Source organism: Colletotrichum paranaense (genome assembly GCF_030867605.1).
Source record: "Colletotrichum paranaense strain IMI 384185 chromosome Unknown Scaffold_5.1, whole genome shotgun sequence".
Lineage (NCBI taxonomy): Eukaryota > Fungi > Ascomycota > Sordariomycetes > Glomerellales > Glomerellaceae > Colletotrichum > Colletotrichum paranaense.
Genome location: NW_026848963.1, coordinates 3,355,663 through 3,374,092, shown reverse-complemented (window position 1 = coordinate 3,374,092; position 18,430 = coordinate 3,355,663). Strand labels below are relative to the sequence as shown.

The 18,430-nt window shown below is 55.8% G+C and overlaps 8 protein-coding genes across 8 annotated transcripts; 4 read left to right on the top strand and 4 right to left on the bottom strand.

Moving 5' to 3' along the window:
- Window positions 1-232: 232 nt before the first annotated feature.
- Window positions 233-3,577, bottom strand: CPAR01_07546 (nrap protein; the record flags this gene model as incomplete). The annotated part of the gene is made up of 2 exons (XM_060491815.1): window positions 233-3,301; window positions 3,365-3,577. The coding sequence occupies 2 exons, from the start codon at window positions 3,575-3,577 to the stop codon at window positions 233-235; spliced, it is 3,282 nt and encodes a 1,093-aa protein (XP_060350689.1).
- A 547-nt stretch (window positions 3,578-4,124) lies between these two features.
- Window positions 4,125-4,340, top strand: CPAR01_07545 (uncharacterized protein; the record flags this gene model as incomplete). The annotated part of the gene is made up of 1 exon (XM_060491814.1): window positions 4,125-4,340. The coding sequence occupies one exon, from the start codon at window positions 4,125-4,127 to the stop codon at window positions 4,338-4,340; it is 216 nt and encodes a 71-aa protein (XP_060350688.1).
- A 951-nt stretch (window positions 4,341-5,291) lies between these two features.
- Window positions 5,292-6,995, top strand: CPAR01_07544 (coenzyme A transferase; the record flags this gene model as incomplete). The annotated part of the gene is made up of 3 exons (XM_060491813.1): window positions 5,292-5,351; window positions 5,424-6,791; window positions 6,864-6,995. 3 exons carry the CDS (start codon window positions 5,292-5,294, stop codon window positions 6,993-6,995), a joined length of 1,560 nt encoding a protein of 519 aa, XP_060350687.1.
- A 399-nt stretch (window positions 6,996-7,394) lies between these two features.
- CPAR01_07543 (uncharacterized protein) lies at window positions 7,395-8,970 on the bottom strand (the record flags this gene model as incomplete). Its single annotated transcript, XM_060491812.1, has 2 exons — window positions 7,395-8,628; window positions 8,702-8,970. 2 exons carry the CDS (start codon window positions 8,968-8,970, stop codon window positions 7,395-7,397), a joined length of 1,503 nt encoding a protein of 500 aa, XP_060350686.1.
- Window positions 8,971-10,927: 1,957 nt separating this feature from the next.
- On the top strand, window positions 10,928-11,831 carry CPAR01_07542 (uncharacterized protein; the record flags this gene model as incomplete). The annotated part of the gene is made up of 3 exons (XM_060491811.1): window positions 10,928-10,997; window positions 11,069-11,637; window positions 11,706-11,831. The coding sequence occupies 3 exons, from the start codon at window positions 10,928-10,930 to the stop codon at window positions 11,829-11,831; spliced, it is 765 nt and encodes a 254-aa protein (XP_060350685.1).
- A 266-nt stretch (window positions 11,832-12,097) lies between these two features.
- CPAR01_07541 (uncharacterized protein) lies at window positions 12,098-13,126 on the bottom strand (the record flags this gene model as incomplete). The annotated part of the gene is made up of 1 exon (XM_060491810.1): window positions 12,098-13,126. One exon carries the CDS (start codon window positions 13,124-13,126, stop codon window positions 12,098-12,100), a length of 1,029 nt encoding a protein of 342 aa, XP_060350684.1.
- A 352-nt stretch (window positions 13,127-13,478) lies between these two features.
- CPAR01_07540 (translation initiation factor IF-2) lies at window positions 13,479-16,792 on the top strand (the record flags this gene model as incomplete). The annotated part of the gene is made up of 3 exons (XM_060491809.1): window positions 13,479-13,502; window positions 13,563-16,578; window positions 16,641-16,792. 3 exons carry the CDS (start codon window positions 13,479-13,481, stop codon window positions 16,790-16,792), a joined length of 3,192 nt encoding a protein of 1,063 aa, XP_060350683.1.
- A 257-nt stretch (window positions 16,793-17,049) lies between these two features.
- CPAR01_07539 (uncharacterized protein) lies at window positions 17,050-18,228 on the bottom strand (the record flags this gene model as incomplete). Its single annotated transcript, XM_060491808.1, has 1 exon — window positions 17,050-18,228. One exon carries the CDS (start codon window positions 18,226-18,228, stop codon window positions 17,050-17,052), a length of 1,179 nt encoding a protein of 392 aa, XP_060350682.1.
- Between the last annotated feature and the right edge of the window lie 202 nt (window positions 18,229-18,430).

Genomic DNA, 18,430 nt, shown 5'->3' with positions numbered 1-18,430 from the left:
TGGCGTTACAGACAGGGAAAACCAAACGTTGAATAGGGCTATAATCAGCATCACCAAAGACAATTTCTTTTTGTAATCACTCAACTGAACCGCGAATCTGTGTGCGGACGTTGCAATGACATGGTAAAATAAAAAAAAAAACCGGACTTTTGATGCTCATGGACTTTTCCTAACCTCGCTATGATTCCCCAAATTACACCATCTACGTTTCGTAGATCCTTTCTTTCATCCTCTATTCAATGAGCTCAATCTTCTTGATCAAGTCACCACCGATCCTAGCAATCTCCAGCAGCACAGCCGGTTTGTTCACCTCGACCACATCGCCCTCCTCGTCGTCGTCGCTGTCGCCCTTGACCCGGTGGAAGTTGTAGGGCAGACCGACACGGAACTTTTGCCGACTGCGCAGCTTGGGCTGCCAGATGGCGCCGATGACGGCGTCGCCGGACGCGCCGTGGAAGAAGACGAGGGTATCCTCGTACGCCGTCTCGAGCTCCTTCAGCAGGACCGTCGCCGGGTGTCGCGCGAGCGGCAGCGGGATCTTCCCCGTGCGCTCGTCGAGGTTCTTGAAGAGGGAGGTGCGGGTGCCCGCCTCGGAGGCGGCGTCGCGGGCGACGCGTTTCAGGCCCGAGGTGGAAAGGTGGAGGAGGACGTCGTAGTCTGCCAGGGACGGCTGGAAGAGCTCGGCGACGTCGAGCGCGATGCCTTGCTCCTTGATCTTTTTGCTGGAGGCTTTCGCGAGGCGGGTCATGCGTGTTGCGAGGAGCTTGGAGGGCCCCTGGCGGGTGTAGGCCAGGCCTAGGTGGTCGTGCGGGGTGGCGACGAAGAGGACTGCGTGGGACATTGTCGGGTCGCGGGCGCGCCAGGCCTCGAGGTGGTGCTGGGCGACGGCGCGGTCGTCGGCGGTCATGTCATCGGAGGAGTCGACGACGAGGGCCTCTTCGCGCCAGTCCCAGCGGGAGAGGAAGAGGATGGTGCGGAGGAAGCCGGACATTGTGCTGGAGGGGACCTTCCAGGGGTTCGGGTTGAGGAAGACGTGGAGGACGAAGAGCTCGATGAGCTCTTCCGAGATGTGGCTCGCGAGCTTGTGCACGTTGAACCAGTGCTTGACGAGGCGGATCGTGTTGGAGAGGGTGGTGAAGCGGGTGCAGTAGGTTGTGATTGTCTGCGTGTGGAGGGGCAGGTGCTTGTGGCGCCAGTTGAGGTTGAAGAGGGCCTCTTCGGCCTGGACTCTGCTCTGGGGGTCCAGCGTCTTGTTCCTGGCTTGGCGGTCTAGGAGGGCCTCCTCGAGCTCTGCGTAGATGCGCAGTCGGAAAGCGGCACCGTTGGGGTAGATGATGTCCAGGTAGGCAAGGTTGTCGATATCCCGTGCTGCGTTGTCGCGACCGAGGCTCGTTGAGATGTTGTCGTGGGCAGCGCGTAACCGACGGTCAATGTCGAGCAGGAACTCAATCTTGGTCTCCTGGATCGCGACAAGGTTCTCCGGCCACTTGCTGGATGCCTCAAAGTAGAGGTTTACGTCCATGGGCGGAGGGCCGGATTTCTGAGAGAGCGCAAAGGGCGGCGTGACCGACGCGGATCGCAGTTCGGGGACAACGGGGGCGATTTGCCTAACCGAGAGCGGCATCTCCTCCAGGCCGCGGATGTCCTGCTCGAGCGTGCTGAAGGCCTTTCTCGCTGCCTCGAAGGATTCCCTGTCAAAGGGCGAGATGTCCAGGGAAGGGGGGATATCGGCATCGTGGAAGCGCAAATCGCCAGCACCAAGGCTCACGTGGCGCTGGAGGACGTACCGGACGATCTCTTCGCAGATTTCTGCAGACGTCTGCCGCGTCCACTGCACGCACTCGAGGATGCTGCCGTCCTGGAAGCGACGGAGCTCGGCCTTGTCACCCCAGAACTTGCGGAACTTTGCCGCCTCCTTCTCGAGCTCGGCCGAAGGACCATACTCCATCAAGCGTCCCATGTTGGCAGGGTCGAAGATGACGCCAACCTGGATGTTGGACAGGTTCGTGGGCCGGGTGCTGGTGATTGACCACGGTGCTGGGTCTTGACTTGCGAAATGAATCAGCTGTGACCTTTCCTTCAACGCCTTCTGCAGAACGGTGTAAGCCTTGAAGCTTAGATCCCAGACGGCACCTCGTCGATCGGGGTTTGTGCTTTTTGAGTTGCTGTCCACGTTTTGGATCTCGAAAATGCTATCGAACAGGTGTAGCGGCAAGTCGGCTTTGGTGATGAATGTCGGCTCGAACTGGTTTGCCAGAGTGTCGTTGAGTACTTCCATGGTGGTGCTGGCGTGGAAGTGGAGAAGGCTCGCTGACCAGGGGCTCATCTTGTATAAAATGTTGACTTCACGTTCGGGATCGAACATGACGGGGCCGTTCTCTCGAATGAGGTCAGCGCCCAGCTTGTATGTGCCAAAGACAAAGGGCTTCTTAGCAAACTCGGTAGACGCAAGGAACTGGACCGTGGCTTTGAATAGCTCAGTGCTGCTCAGAGCCGAAGAAAGCGCCGGCTGGCCGTTCCGTCCACCGGTCTGCAGCAGCAACGCCATCATGATTGCCCATTCAAAGTGACCGAATCCACCCTTGGCCAGCGAACTGCCCAAACCTCGTTGTTGGAGCCAGATTCTTCCGAGTATGCAAGCGTCTGCGAAGGCTGCGCAATCCGCCTTGGCTCTAGTGAGGACCCGCAGATACGTGACAAATGTGTCTTCAGCCTTAATGGTCGAGTTGTAGAAGGGCGTGGACACAGTCGACTCCTTGGCGTTCTCCGGCTGCCCATTTCGGTTGCTGTTGTACGCGGGGTGCAACTTCTTCTTGGGGAAGACACCTTCCGGCGCGCAAGGAATGATCCGAATAACGAAATCCGCCTTTGAAGACCCCGATTCGGCCTTCTCGTCGCTCTCGTCGCTTTCTGACGATTCGGATGTTGAAGAGGGTCTGATGGAGAGGACGGGCAGGAGGGCGTTGCCATTGAGATTCTCGAACTCCAGGTCGGCCGATCCTGCCAACTCCTTGCGCAAGGCGGCTGCAATATTCGCAATATAGTAGGCTCTGCGGTAGAAGTAGCGCATGTTCTGGTGATCCTTTTCTTGGAATAGCGAAGCCGGCATCTGCACAATCATGTCCACACCCTTGTTGGCCTGGGCCTGGATCATCGTCTTCGAGACGTAGCTGCCCACGACATTGTAAGCGGCGGGCTTTTCGTATGACAGCTTGTACGGCGCATCGTCGGCGGGTTTCGGGTCCGGATAGGGAATCTTGATCTTGTTCGTCTTCTGGAACTTGCGCGTGGCTTCGGCGATCTACAACGAGGTTAACACAGCCTGTGTCTAGTGGGGGGAGCAGCATCATCGGGGATTACGAACAGGAATAGGACCATGAGGCTCAATTCCTTGGATCAGGTTTCTGATCTTATGCAACAGGGCGTCAGCGCCATCGAGAGCCTCGGCGTAGTCGACCTTGACCTCCTTCAACAGTTCGTCCGTCTGTAGGACGAATGGACTCGCCGTCGCGATGTTGGCAGAGATCTTGGAGTCGCCCTTGTGGGAGACCTTACGTCGCTTGGCGCTCTGTTCCATTTTAGCGACTTGAACGGTTCAGCCCGGTGTATATGATGTACGGGTGGGCTGTCCAATTCGTGACCGACAAGCGCAATGATACAAAATCACAGCAATACGGGTCGCAACCTCAGATCCATTCTACTGCTGCACCAAAGGCGCAGCGGTGCTGGGAAATTTTTTGAGCGTGGGGCAGCCGATAAGAGCTGGGAGAAAACTTATCCCTGGCCGATTGTCCGATAAGACATTGGACTTTGCGACGGCTCCACCTTAACTTAGCGGTCGCCAATCAGCGGCTAGGCATCTTCAGGCGTACGGATACACCCCGCCTCAAATCGTCCAGTCCATAAGCTACCTTACCTGGCGCGCTCCTGGTTACCTAAGTTATCCAGCGGATACTGCACCCCGACCATGCAGCCATGGGGTTGGATAAATATTAAAAGACGTAGGACAGTCTCATCAATTGAGGTCACCATGTCAGTATGCGACCTGTGCAGCTTGGATATCCAATGGTGACCTGCTTCTTGGGGCTCAACATGTTTTCTTTTGGAGCATTTGCATCGCAGCAATGGCCGAGGATACAGAAGAGAGACTAGCGGAACACACCGGGGATTTCTCCACAACATCGGATGGCAACGAGCCGCTCGAGTGCCGGACTGCGTACCGAAGGTTCGGGGCTAATAATGACAGACGCAGGGGACCGCAGAGCTCTGAACCTCGCCAGCGACCCAGCCAAGCCGGCGCGCGCCTCGAGGGGTTGTGCATGCCGCCGGTATCGCAGTGACAATTTGCTGGTAGGCTGGGGGTTTTACCATGCGTTGATCCATTGTCGAGGGGACTGAGTGGTTGCAGAGAGCGCCTGTTCGGAACTGAGGTTGGAAATTCCTGACTTTTGTTCCGCTTCGGCAGAGTCCTCGGCAAACGGCGCCGCTTCCCGAACCGATCCCCGAGTTCACCCATAATAGTCCATAGCTGTATGATTGATGTTCTGATGTTGAGCTTACCCTCTGGAGACGCTGTCACTATTTACTCTACGCGGGATAAAGAAGGTGTAGACAAAACAAAGCATAGGTGCAACTGGGTATGCACTCCCTCCATCAGAGGCTCAGAATTGTCTTTGCGGGGTTCAGACGGGGTCAAGGGGAAAGCTGGAGGTGGACTTTTCCCAGTTTGGCGTCACCCCAGAGCCCAAGCCGCAAGAACATTTAGCCCCGCCACTTTCCGAGTCGCGGAACATGAGAGGGGGGAGTGCTTAGCTAACGCTGCCAAAAGGTGCCTGTCGACCCCAGAGTTGGAGCTTCTTTGTCTGCTGGAGGTTCTCAGACTCGCCAGCAGGCCCAAGCTTGAACCCTCGTCTTTCCTCTTGCCGAGCTCAATCCCGAAGGGATGGGGCGGAATCAGGTACCCCCCCAGACACGCTCTCCCAATCCATCCCACATACTGTGCTCTGCGGCAATTCACGGTCTTGGAGCTAGGTCCTGGGGGATAAACGTAGATGCAATAAATTGGCCGGGGCCCCTTCGGAATCCCTCGTGACGAAAGGCGTTTCTTCTCTCCTTCTCCCTCCCCAATTCCTCTCTCCAGCTTCATTCCCAACTCCTGTCAATAGCTTCTTTGTCGTTGTCACTCTTGCGTACGGTGACCTGCTTCAGTCCGTTGCTCAACCGTACTCTCCGGCCCTTGTAACCCTCCGCTGTAGTCACGTACTACCATCCACACACCCTCACACACCACGATGCCTTCAGCAGCTCTGTGTGCTCGCTCATTGCGAGCTTACGCTCGCCATGGCTCCAACGTATGTCCAATTGATCCGGCAGTGTCAAATGTCAGCCCGCGTAGCCCAAACTAACCCTTTGGTGACAATCAGCACACTGCCATTCTTGCCCGCGCCTTCTCAGCATCTGCGCGGAGGCCAGAGATCAACAAGGTCTACCCTTCAGCTACTGAGGCTCTCAAGGACATGAAGCCCAACTCCACACTTCTCTGCGGTGGCTTCGGTCTCTGCGGTGTTCCCGATACCCTGATTGACGAGGTCCTGAACAAGCCTGAGATCACTGGCATCACCGCCGTCTCTAACAACGCCGGCACCGATGCTTCCGGCCTCGGCAAGCTTCTGAAGACGAAGCAGATCAGCAAGATGATTGCCAGCTACATTGGCGAGAACAAGACCTTCGAGAAGATGTACCTCACCGGTGAGGTTGAGCTTGAGCTTACCCCCCAGGGCACACTCGCTGAGCGCTGCGCCGCCGGCGGTAAGGGTATTCCGGCCTTCTACACCCCGGCCGCCTTTGGCACCGTGGTGCAGACTGGCGAGCTGCCCCTCCGCAACAAGGCCGACGGCTCTCCCGACCAGTTCTCCTACCCCAAGGACGTCAAGGTCTTCAACGGCAAGTCATACCTCCTAGAGGAGAGTATCGCCGGTGACTACGCCTTCGTCAAGGCCTACAAGGCCGACAAGCTCGGAAACTGCCAGTTCCGCCTGGCCGCCAACAACTTTAACGGTGCCATGGGCCGCAACGCCAAGATGACTATTGTCGAGGCTGAGCACATTGTCGAGCCTGGTGAAATCTCCCCCGAGGCTGTCCACCTGCCTGGCATCTACGTCAAGCGCGTCATTCAGAGCACCACCCCGAAGAACATTGAGAAGTACACCTTCGCCAAGGACCCCAACGACGCCGATGCCAAGAAGGCCCTCGGCACCGGTGACACCGCCGCCAAGCGCGAGCTCATCGTTCGCCGTGCCGCCAAGGAGTTCAAGAACGGCATGTACGCCAACCTGGGTATCGGCATGCCCATGCTCGCACCCGGCTTCGTCGGCCCGGAGGTTGAGGTTCAGCTCCAGTCCGAGAACGGTATCCTTGGTCTCGGCCCCTACCCCACCAAGGGCAACGAGGACGCCGACCTGATCAACGCCGGCAAGGAGACCGTCACCCTCAAGCCCGGTGCCGCTGTCTTCGGCAGCGAGGAGAGCTTCGGCATGATCCGCAGCGGCCGCATCAACCTCACCATCCTCGGTGCCATGCAGGTCAGCGCCAACGGTGACCTCGCCAACTGGATGTTGCCCGGCAAGGTCAAGGGCTTCGGTGGTGCCATGGATCTCGTCAGCAACCCCAGCGCGACCAAGGTCGTTGTGACCATGGAGCACACCGACAAGAAGGGCAACGCCAAGATTGTCAAGCAGTGCGCTTTCCCCTTGACTGGCAGAGCCTGCGTGTCAAGAATCATTACGGAATTGGTAAGTCTCTTTCCACCTCCTTTCTACCCTAGCTCCTATGGGATGATGACATGATACTAACGTGCCATGCAGGGTGTCTTTGACGTCGACTTCGCCAACGGACTGACCCTCATCGAGATTGCGGACGGAGTTACGGTGGATGAGATCAAGAGCAAGACTGAGGCGCCCTTCACCGTCGCCGACGACCTGAAGCCCATGTTGTAAAAGGAGCATATTGTATGAGGGAGACTTCTTGGAGAATGAATGAATCTGTGGAGGAGGTATATACCCGTCACGATGGGTACGCCATTGTCATCATCTAGAGTACGGCGTCAAAGCTTAGGGATCAAAATGATAGCCATGATTTTTGCTTTTCCAACCTATTGGTACTACAGATGTCCAAACTGCCCTCGCTGCTGCCGAACGCGATGCACCTAAACGCCAGCTCATGAAAAACGGGTAGGTAATAATCACATCATTTAATGGTGCAAAGCTGTTGGCACTACTCTCCCAATATCGAGTATGGCTTGAGTGAAGAGTGTTTTACACTCAGTTCATCGAGACTGGGACCAACGTTAGCCTCGGTCTCCGAGGACTTACCCGTCTCTCATCTCAGAACAGACTTCAAGAACCCATGAAAGACTGCAGAATGTCATCAAGCCTCCGCCTCTTCTTTCTATTGGGGTTCAATCCCGTCTCGACCTTGCCCAGCTCTACCTTTGGCCTCAACGACTCCGTCGGCTTCCGCGCTGGCTCCTGCTTGGCCAACCCCGACGACCTCCTGAAGAACGTGTACCTGCACGTGGCGAAGAGTCCCCGGCGCACATACGAAACGGCTGGCGTGATGCCCGGCCTGCCGGACCCGCAATGGCCGAGCTGGAGGCATGCGAGCGGTTTCGCGGGCAGCACTAGCTGTTCCGACACCACCTTGAGTAACGTACCCGTCTTCTGACCCGCTCTCTTGAGGTCTGCGTCCCCTGTGAGCTGGCCGAGGAAGGAGTACAGCCAGAAGCCCCACGTCTCGAAGGGGAAACCCTTGCAGGTTTGCGCCTCGTAGCCCGGCACGTCGACGTACATGGATAGATTCCTCTTGGCCGCGTCGCTGAGATGGTCGAGAAACGGAGGGGCGTCCTGGCCGTCTGGAGAAGATGGCTTGATGGTGATGGGCTGGTTGCTGCTCTGACAGAAATTCATCAATCCGTCGTCAATGTTGCGCGCCATGCCCTGGAGCTGTCTCGGCTTGCTGTCCTTGCCCTCCGCCGTATCAACTGCGCCGTCGAAGAGTAAGAGGTACCACAGCAGAGAATCGTGCGGGCCGTGCAGCGGCTCGTCAACCTCCCAGCCATTCTCCTCCGCGGCGCCCCAGGCGTCTCGCCAGTCGCTCCTCGACGCGTTGACGTCGTACAGCGCCAGCGCAGGGAACTTGGAGACATACAGGAGCGAGTGCGTCGTGACGGACTCGTCGCCCCAGAGACGGAGGACGCGGAGGAGCGGGAAGGGGTCGTCCATTTCGGACCAGCTCCTGACGAGGCGGTCGTCGACTTTGGGGAAGCTGGGGGCGTGTTGCTCGTCCATGACCGACGCCGACGACGCCGGCTCGATGATTTCGAGGATGGCGAGGTTTCGGAGCTTGGGCAGCGCCAGCAGCTCGTTCTCGCCAAAGGAGCAGGACCCCGTGATGGTCAGGTGCGTCACAAAGTCCACGTTGGGCGACTCGAGGGGTTTGAGGTAGTGGCGGAGACTCGCGCCGCTGGGCTGGCATATGTGTTGGCGATAGCGATATAGGCCCAGCGTCTTTTCGTCGTCCTCGGCGAGGAGGAACTTGGAAAAGACCTTCCAGGCTTGGAAGCATACACCTCTATACACCAAAAGAACAAAACGATGAATATCAAAATGTGCCATTTTTTGGAGTAATTAAGAGGTTGACCAACCTATTCTCCAAGAGCCGCCATATCCTCCACAAGTACCGCCGCGGCAGGTCTTCACGGGCGAGATGGTGTTCTTCCACGTCGCCGATATTCTCCGCTATCGTGTGCACCGCCATGTCGGCGAGCGACCTCGCGCCCTTCATGCCTTGGCCGCCGCGACCTCTTCGTGGTTGCCGGCCGGTCCGCCGTGACCAGTCCCGGCCATTTTGGTACGCGTCGGGGGGCCGCTGTGCGACGACTTCTTTGAAGACTTGTCCGTTTTGGTCATACATGAGAGACGGTGCATGCAGAAAAACTGAGCAGAGACAGCTTAGGAGATCGAAAAGCAGTTGTAAGTATCACCTTTGAGAGTTCGTCATGGTTATGGCGATGGGTGAGGTGAGATGACGAGTTAGCAAGGAACAGACTCAGTGTGAGACCGAAGCACCGTGCCTAAACTGTATATAATACCGTCGCACTGTATGGCCGAGATAACCTCACACCAGTGACAGCGCATCTGCCGTAAGAACCAGGGCTCTGCGACAGTGAACAGAGCGCATCATAGGCTGGAGCTTGACAGTCAGGTATGTGATTGACGTCTGGAACGATGTTTAATGCGCCCCAGCACAATCACGGCATCTCACTACACGCAAGGTAAATGCGGTGGGAAACAATGTATCGCTGCAAAAAATTTCTCCAATCACCAATACAGCCGAAGCTGCCACGGGTCAGAGGGTAAGTGTGCGAGTAAAGTGCGTCAGTCTCTCCTCCTGTTTCCCCTCCAGACACATTCATTGATAACGTGAAAGCCAGAGTGAATAAGGAGGATTAATATGTTTTATGATTAGGTAAAGAAGAAAAGAGAAAAAGAGGAAAGCGCAAGCTTTTGCGCGCGATCTCAGCCTTGATATTGGTTTTCTGAGAGTGGGGCCAGTGGAGAGGGTGGTTGGTTGGTTCGCGCTTAGGTTTTGCCGGTGGCCGGGATTCACTTTCAGTTGGAGATGCGGCTCGATACCTTGGTGGGCCACTTACAAGTCTCTTTGGCATTTCATTGCGATGAACTCGTTTCACAACTGGGTTGGTCTTCGGATTGAAGACAAATATGACTCACATCCGCGATTTTACCACACTGAGAGCTCTTAATCTTGTAGCATGGACTGGATTGAACCAACGGAGATTTATCCCAAGCAAAGTGAGAGGCTACTCCTACACTTTGAGGACTAGTCGCAGTTGATTGATGAACTACCTACCACACAGTCAAATCTCACTGAGGAACTCACTTATTCGTTGGTACATTGTGCCAAACACTAATTTCTTCCTGGCAAAAAGCCATTCTCTGGTATTCTCTTGATCACCTTCAGTTTTGGTATGCTACCTTAGGAGGAGTCCATAAAGAACCGAGTGGGGTCAATCCACGTACCGAATGAGAGCCGCCAGATTGAAATCATCCTTCGATTGGCCTCACCCTTTTCCCGTCTCTATCGGGGTCATTATATCAGGGACCGCGGCCTTGTACCTGAGGGAGGGTAAGATGTTGCACCTGTGACTAAAGTGAGGTGATTGCCGAAAACATACTACGCGTGGCTTAGATGACAGACATTCTGCACATGTGCATCTCCTGACACAGGCTGTCTACATTGAAGCCTGCCCGCTTTAGCGCGGGACACAAAGTCGTGGCGGTGAAAAAGAGGCCAAAGAGTGGCCCCCTCGGGTAGAAATGGGCTGCTGCCGCCGGCCAATGAAGGTCAAGGTGTTTGTGTTTGCGGGACTCTGCAGGTTCAGGGACTGAAATGGACTGCAGTATCGTGCTTTGCGCGCCGTAACCCAACGATGCTGTTATGGCCCATTTTGGTAACTTGGCAGGGCGAAATACCGTAATGATGATTGCCCCTCTGATCTGCCACACCTTATTAAGTCTGTGACTCTTCGAGCTATGCCTTAGTGTCTACCCAATGGGATCATAACTGAAGTCCGATTCACCGTGTTGACCCTGCTTTATCTCCAGTGATTCCCTCTTCCTCTGCTTCTAAGGTAATCTCTGACACCATAACCTTCTTCTTTAAAAACCACCACGCCCAAGTGCAGCCGCCGCCCACCAAAGCAGGACAGCACACTTTTACCCCGCCATCCTACCCTTTGCGCCAACTATCTTTGCTAAACATCCCACTTCGACCCCGCAATCTCATTTTGTCTACGCAGACAATCAGGAGCAAACCAGCAGAAAAAAAATAGAACCCCATCACAGTCAAAATGGCAGGCGGACAACCAGGAGGCAACTCTCGCGGCCGTGGCGGCAAGTTCAGAAAGTTCACCCGTGGAGGTTCGTCAAAAATTCGCCTCAGTGATACCCATCCCGTTGAAGCGCAGGCTGACATTCTACTGATTGGAAAGGTGGCAAGCACTTCTCCCGTGATCTCAGACCCCTCGACGCCGATGGCAACGAAATCAACATGTGGGCCGCCGGCTCCAAGAAGAAGGACGAGGAGAGCTCCGAAGAAGACTCTGAAGAGGATTCTGAGGAGGAGTCCGACTCTGACGAGGGCGGCGCCGCCCAGGCCGAGTTGTCTCGTGCCGATAGAAAGGCTGCCGCAAAGGCTCGCAAGGATGCCGCCATAGCCAAGAAGAAGGCCCAGGCCGTCGAGGTCGGCGACTTGCCCCCCAGCGATTCCGAAGAGGAGAGCAGCGATGACGACATGCCCGCCAACCCCAACCACTCCAAGGCCTCTCGCAACCAGACCAAGGCGCCTGCCCCCAGCGCCGACGTTGACGAGGCCGCCGAGGGCGTCAAGAAGCTGACCGTGGCCAACAACCGCAAGGAGCGCGAGAGCATGGAGGCCGCGCAGGCCAAGGAGAGATACCGCAAGCTGCACGAGGCCGGCAAGACGGACGAGGCCAAGGCCGATCTGGCGCGGTTGAGACTCATTCGTGAGCAGAGAGCGGCTGATGCTGCTCGGAGAGATGTAAGAAGTTCAGCTCAAATTTCGATTTACCTCCTAGACATTAAAACTAACCATCTAATTTTCTGCAGGCCGAGAGAGAAGAGCGCGAGGCCCAAGAGGCTGCGAAGAAGAAGGAGATTGAGGCAAAGGAGGCCAAGAAGCGTGAGGCCGCCCTCGGCCCTTCAGCGAAGAAGGGCAAGAAGTCCAGCAAATAAGCCGGTCCTGGCCAAGCCGGGCATTCAGTGCTCTTTGGCAATCTGGACACGACCTCAAGTTATATACCATCGTTCTTCCTGGTCCATATTCGATCCCAGCATCGCATGCCCCGGACACCATGTGGAAGCCACAAATGTGGACAAAAGATTTTGTGTGCCAAAGCCCAATTGCTGCCATAGGCTGTTCTGCCAGACTCCGTGAAAATGCTCTATTTTACATGAAGCCAATGTACAATACCTCGCGCAGTGCAGATTCATGATTTGTCTCACATGCCACTCAACCCATCCGATCCAACGGCGTCATGCCACACCTGATCAAAATCCACGCCCTCTTTTTGGAACAGATCCCGGATCTGCTTCGCCACTACAACTTGCTTCTCGGGGCCGAACCCACCTGGCTGCGAGGACTCGAACTGCACGATCTCGATCCACCGGAAGAAAAGGTTCTCCTTGCCAATTGCGTTGAGAGCATCCCTGAACTGGAACACCTGTCTCCGTCTGTCGTCTTCCTTTGCCGTCACGCCCTCTTCCTCAACTGACATCCAGCCGTAATCTTCATGATACACCAGTACCAGGCGTCTGAAGGCATCTAGTGCGACGTCGTTGCGATCAACCATGGTGTGAGCGTCAATCATAGCCTGCCAGTCGAGATCCCACTGTCCAGTCATGGTGAGGTAGCCAGTCTTCTCCTGGAGGAGAAGAGGGGAGCAAGCTTGCCGGATGACCTGCTGCAGCGCCTCGTTGCGCTCCCTGTCCTTGAAGATGTCGCCCAGCTGCTGGTCCCACTCCCGGCTGCGCCGGACGTAGATTTCCTTTGCGCGAAAACCGACCTTCCACCGCCAGCTGACCGGGTTGCTGTACGACGTGCCAAAGACGAACTCGACGGGCCACGGCCAGACAAAGATGAAGAGCATGAGATCCAGGGTTAGCGAGCCGCCGCGCTTGGCGACCTCCCAGAGGAGCTGTCCCCAGGTCGAGTTGGCGGTGGGGAAGGTCGTCTCGTTGGGGTAGCCCATGGCGGACTGGACGAATTTGAAGTAGTAGGGCAGGATCCAGTACATGCGCAGGACGAAGAGCGCGGCGACGGCCAGGTTCATGCCGACCGGCACGAGGAAGATTTTCTTCTTGAACTCCACGGGCTTGGAGTCGATGTGGGTGATGTAGACGTGCTTTTGGTCAAGCGTCTCGATGAAGGGTTGGAGGACCTCTGCTGGCTTCTTGAAGGGCTTCGGCGGCGCGCCCACTGCCGCTTTCTTGGGTGCCTTGGATTTGACGGCCTTCACTTTTGGCGCCATCGTGACCGTTTCCGCGGACACTTACTGTGAAACAGTTGTGCTTGTGAAATGTGAGTGAGAATAAGTGAGCTCGACCCAGGGCTCTTTAGCTACAAGCTGGCCGAATTTGCTTTACAAATGGGGGCAAGGGGGTTGCATGCCACCAGGTACCTGCCCCTGACGTACCGGGTGGTGGTGGGTCCAAGAACTGTCCAATTGCCTCCTGGCAGCGATTGGCTGCACATGCTGACCTCTCCAATTGCCCTGGGGGAGCTCGAGAAATTTCTGGGGCATTTCGAAGGAGCTCGAGCTCGACCTTAACTTTCTCCAGGCATTCCTTCGCAGCCTCTCATGTTGCGCCCAAATACAAATCATGCTTAGATGTAGGATATGGAACGTAAGTAGAGCTATTCCCGAGTGATCGAGGTCTTTGCACATAATCTAATAGCTTCTTTAGGAGCGAAGCAGTGCTTACGTCTGCGCCTTCTGCCGCCACCCCGCCCTGCAGCGGCAGCGTGATCTCGGTCGACCAAACTACTCCGATTCGACGAAGCATGTATCGACCGGCAGCAGAGGATTCGCGTCATGGGGAGGTGGCAAGGGCTCTATCGGCTCGGGCATTCCTAGGAAGTCACCCGGTCCGGCCAACGGCTTCGGATGGGGAGCGTCGGCATTTGGTGCAGGCACGCCGTCAAAAGCACCGAGCCCCGACGGCCCAGCAGTAGCGGCCCCCGTAGATCGAAGCAACGACGTCGATGATGGGCTTTTACCACACGAGCGCGCCGCGCGCCAAAAGCTAGCCACCCACAAAGCCGCACAGGAGAAGGCCGTGCAGGACAAAGCTGATGCGACGAGAAAGGCCCAGGATGCTTTAGGGCAGCCCGACCCGAGACAACGAGGGCCTAAGGGAGGTCTCGGTAGCGGTCTTGGAAGTGGAGGCGTTCGAAGTGGCGCGCAAAGAGGCTTGGGAAGAGGCCTTGAGAGCGTCCCTACAAGTGCAGGAGGAAGAGAGGAAGAAAAGAAGCCGAGGCAGTTTTTCAGTGGCTTAGGAGATGGCCGTAAAGGAGGCCTTGGAGGTGGCCTTGGAGGAAGCTCTAAAGGTGGCTTGGGAGATGCCAACACAAAACCGCGAACTCAAGGCGGTCTCGACGAAAGGCCTTCACGTTCAGCACCAAGATCCGACTGGAGACATCGTCATGATTCAGATCAAGCCCCGCCAAGCACACCTGTACCGCATCACCGACGCGCTGAAAGAGATGGTCTCGGTGGTCTGTCGTCCCAGAGGGACTCGCGTCAGCGGAATGGTCTCGGCAAGTCAAACGCACTGGGCTCGGGCAGCTGGAGCCAACTCTCAAAGAGGACTCAAGACTCTAGCATTGATTCCGAGGGACTTTCGAGAGAGAACTTTTTCACCAAATTTCAAGAACGGGTGGCCGAAAGCCCCACCCGGAACGACAGAAACCCACGATCATCACGCTCAGAACTTGGTGGCTTGAGCGAAGACATATCGGGGGACTATGCACAAGCCGCACCGAACACGTCTCAAAAGCCAGAGTCCAAGACAAGAGAGTTCGATGAGTCCTACGAGATCAACCGTGACTCTCGACGACGCGATAAGACTAGCAACCGTCGCGGGGATAGTCACGCATCCTCTCGGGGATCGCACAAGTCAAAAGGGCAGTCACGGTGGGAGGACGAAAATGATGAATGGGAAGATGGTGGTATAAGTCCAGCCGAACGCCGCCGTCAGAAGGCTGAGGCAAAAGCACAAAGAGCTGCGGAAGCTGCAGCAGCTGCAGCAGTCCCGAGTATCTTCCTGCCTGAGTTCATCAGCATATTAAATTTGGGCTCAGCGCTGAAGATGAAGAGTCGCGAGTTTCTGAAGGCTCTGGCAGAAATGGGCTTCGAGGACATTACCGAGGACAGCATCATGACGGGAGAAACCGCGGCTCTAGTCGCTCAGGAGTTCGGGTTTGAACCAAAAGTTGATACCGGCGCTGCGAGGGATCTCAAATCTCGGCCTCCTCCGGAAGATGTCTCGGTATTGCCGCAACGGCCCCCTGTTGTGACCATCATGGGCCATGTCGATCACGGAAAGACTACGCTCCTCGATTACCTCAGGCAATCTTCTATTGCGGCGCAAGAACACGGCGGTATCACTCAGCACATCGGTGCCTTCATGGTAAAGATGTCTGAAGGAAAGCTCATCACCTTCCTCGACACACCTGGTCACGCGGCCTTCTTGACCATGCGCCAACGTGGTGCCAACGTCACGGATATTGTGGTCCTGGTTGTGGCAGCTGACGACAGTGTCAAACCCCAGACTCTGGAGGCTCTGAAGCATGCCAGATCCGCAAAGGTGCCAATGATCGTGGCCATCAATAAGTGTGATAAGGAAGATGCGCGCCCGGATCAGGTCAAGGCAGACCTCGCTCGCCATGGTGTCGAGATCGAAGACTTTGGTGGTGACGTACAAGTTGTTTGTGTGAGCGGAAAGACTGGTCAAGGCATGGCTGAGTTGGAGGAGAACATTGTCACCTTGGCTGAAATTCAAGACATGCGAGCCGAAGCCGATGGTATGGCTGAAGCGTGGGTGCTTGAAGCCAGTATAAAGCCATATGGCAAGTCTGCCAACGTGCTCGTCAAGCGTGGCACTCTACGCCTCGGCGACTTCATTGTCGCAGGCACTGCCTGGGCTAGGGTTCGAGTTTTGCGAAATGAGGCCGGACAGGAGTTGGACGAGGCGCCACCTGGAACCCCTGTCGAGGTTCTGGGCTGGAGAGACGAGCTACCTGCTGCTGGTGACGAGATTCTTCAGGCACCCGACGAAGACCGAGCGAGGGTGGCTGTCGACTACCGCGAGGAGATGCGGGAGAGAGAGGCATCTTCGAAGCAGTTGGCTGAGCAGGAGCTTCGCGAACGTGAGGCCAAGATTGCTGCTGAGATTGCGGCAGAGGTTGAGGCAGCAGATGGAGATGCCGTCGAACCGGCTTCAACCACGAAAATTATCAATTTCATGGTTAGAGGTGACGTCGTGGGCTCCGTCGAAGCTGTATGCGCGACTATTAACGAGATTGGCAACAATGAAGTGAGGCCTCGTATCCTCCGGTTTGCGGCTGGCCAGGTTTCCGAGTCAGATGTTGAGCATGCTGAGGCGTCGAACAGTGTCATTGCCAACTTCAACAGTACCGTCCCCGGCCATGTCAAGGCCATGGCGGAGCAAAAGGGCGTCAGAATTATAGACCACAGCGTCATCTATCACTTGGCAGACGATGTCAAGCAAGTCATGTCAGAGTCCTTGCCGGATAAGGTGTCGTCCAAGGTTGTCGGCGAGGCGGATATCCTTCAAATTTTCCCCATCAACATCAAAGGACGCAAGTATAAGAACATTGCCGGATGCAAGGTCAGAAACGGTTCGGTCACTCGGTCAACCATGGCGCGCGTTCTGCGCGGAGGCGAAAAGATCTTTGAAGGTAAGCTATCCCCTTTCATCACCGTTGGTGTGAGTAGCGGCCTAATCTGACAACAAATGTAGGCAAGATTGATACTCTCAAGCACGGCAAGAAAGATGTAAACGAAATCAGAAAGGGCTCCGAGTGCGGTATTGCCTTTGACGGATTTACAGACTTCCATGTTGGCGATCAAATCCAGATGTACGAAGAGGTGAGGGAGAAGAGGTCTTTGTAAGATAATTGGGACAGCTGTAAGACGTTTGTACGAGATGACAAGACGAGGCCGTGGGTATAGAGTTGAGCAACAGTGGTGCTTGAGAGTTTCTTGACATCAAAGCTGTGCTCGGGAGGAAGACGAACGTATTCGGAGACGCAACTCATACAACGCCATACTGTAAAACAACTTGTGTAACCAGCCTATCATGGCTGCTATAGAATATTTGGGGAGGTATTTGGCCACCTCAAACTTCGTCATGTATTATTCATTTATTTTTACCACCGTTTTGGGGCAGAAACCGTATTCGACGAGAACGTCCTACTCGTAGTCGTCGCTTGCAACCGCTCCTTCTCGAGCTTAGCCAACCCAATCTTGTCCGTGACAGGTGTGGCATTGATGATGTTGTCAAACTCGTCATCTTCCTCTCCATTGTCAGAGTCGGGCTCAACATCAGAGTCCGGCTTCAAGTTTTGTGGCCGTGCTATCGACTCGGGCTTCTTCTTCTCTGCTGCCGACGGGTTAGAGAACGTCTTTGACGCAAGAACCTTGCGCCGTATCTCCTCCATTGCCGCGTCGTCATCGCTGTCGTCTGATATCGCGTAGGGGTCTTTGTCGTCCTCTTCCTCTTCATGGTCTTTGGCGGGCTTCTTGCCCAGGTATATGCCGTCAACGCTGTCGCCTTCGCCAGACTCGTCTCCGCTCTCGTCATCTTCGTCGTCATCATCATCTTCCTCCTCGTCAGAGTCTACCATGGCTCTCCTGTTTGTGTTTCCTCCCTTCCACATGTCGTCCGCGTCAGCATCCTCTCTGCTGTCCGCATACTCCTTGTCAAGCCTGTCCAGCCATTCCTCCTGAACCTTCTTCACCCCCTTTTCGTCTTCGCTCGCGGCGTACTTCTTCAACAGACTCCCGTTGATCTCCAAGAATGCCTCGCCATAGGAGAAGGGCGCAAGAACCTGCTCCGACCACTCGGGGTGCCCGCAAATGTAAAACGCCGCCGCGAGCGCCTCGACACAGTTCAGCTTCCACGGCTTGCCGTAGTTGACGGTGTTCGCAGCCACCAAGTACGGCAGCAACCGCTCGCACTTGCCTCCCACTTTATTCCACTGGACGTCCTTCATGCGCGCCCAACTGCACTCGACCACGGCGGCGCCGTACTGGTCCATGAGGTCGCGGTCGGCCGGGGAGACGGTGTGTTTGCCATTGGGCGTGATGATGACGCCGTTATGCCTCTGACCGACGTGGAGATCGCGCATCATGCCCATTCGGATCAGCTTCTTTCCGGAGCACCGCTTGGGGTCGCAGTGGCCAAGATCCCAGCATGCTGCCTTGAAGGATGGGCGGGTGGAGGGGCCGTCAGTGTCGTCGCCATCGCGGGGTTGGCGTTGTCGCGGCGGTCCCGAGTGGAGCTTACGACCGCGGGAGCTGAAGTTGTCTTTCTTATGGCGGACCATCTTGGAGAGGTATGTTACTGTGGGATCGCAGGGTGACTGAACGAAGGCCAAAGGGTTCGGTATCTCCTTGGGCGAACAAAAGTTTGGCGGGGTATTTGGAGGGGCAAATCTCGAAAATGACCAGAAAACACATTACAGTGCATAACAAGGTCCGAATATGCCAGTAAGCGTGATATCTCCGAATAAGGTACAGAAGTATGGC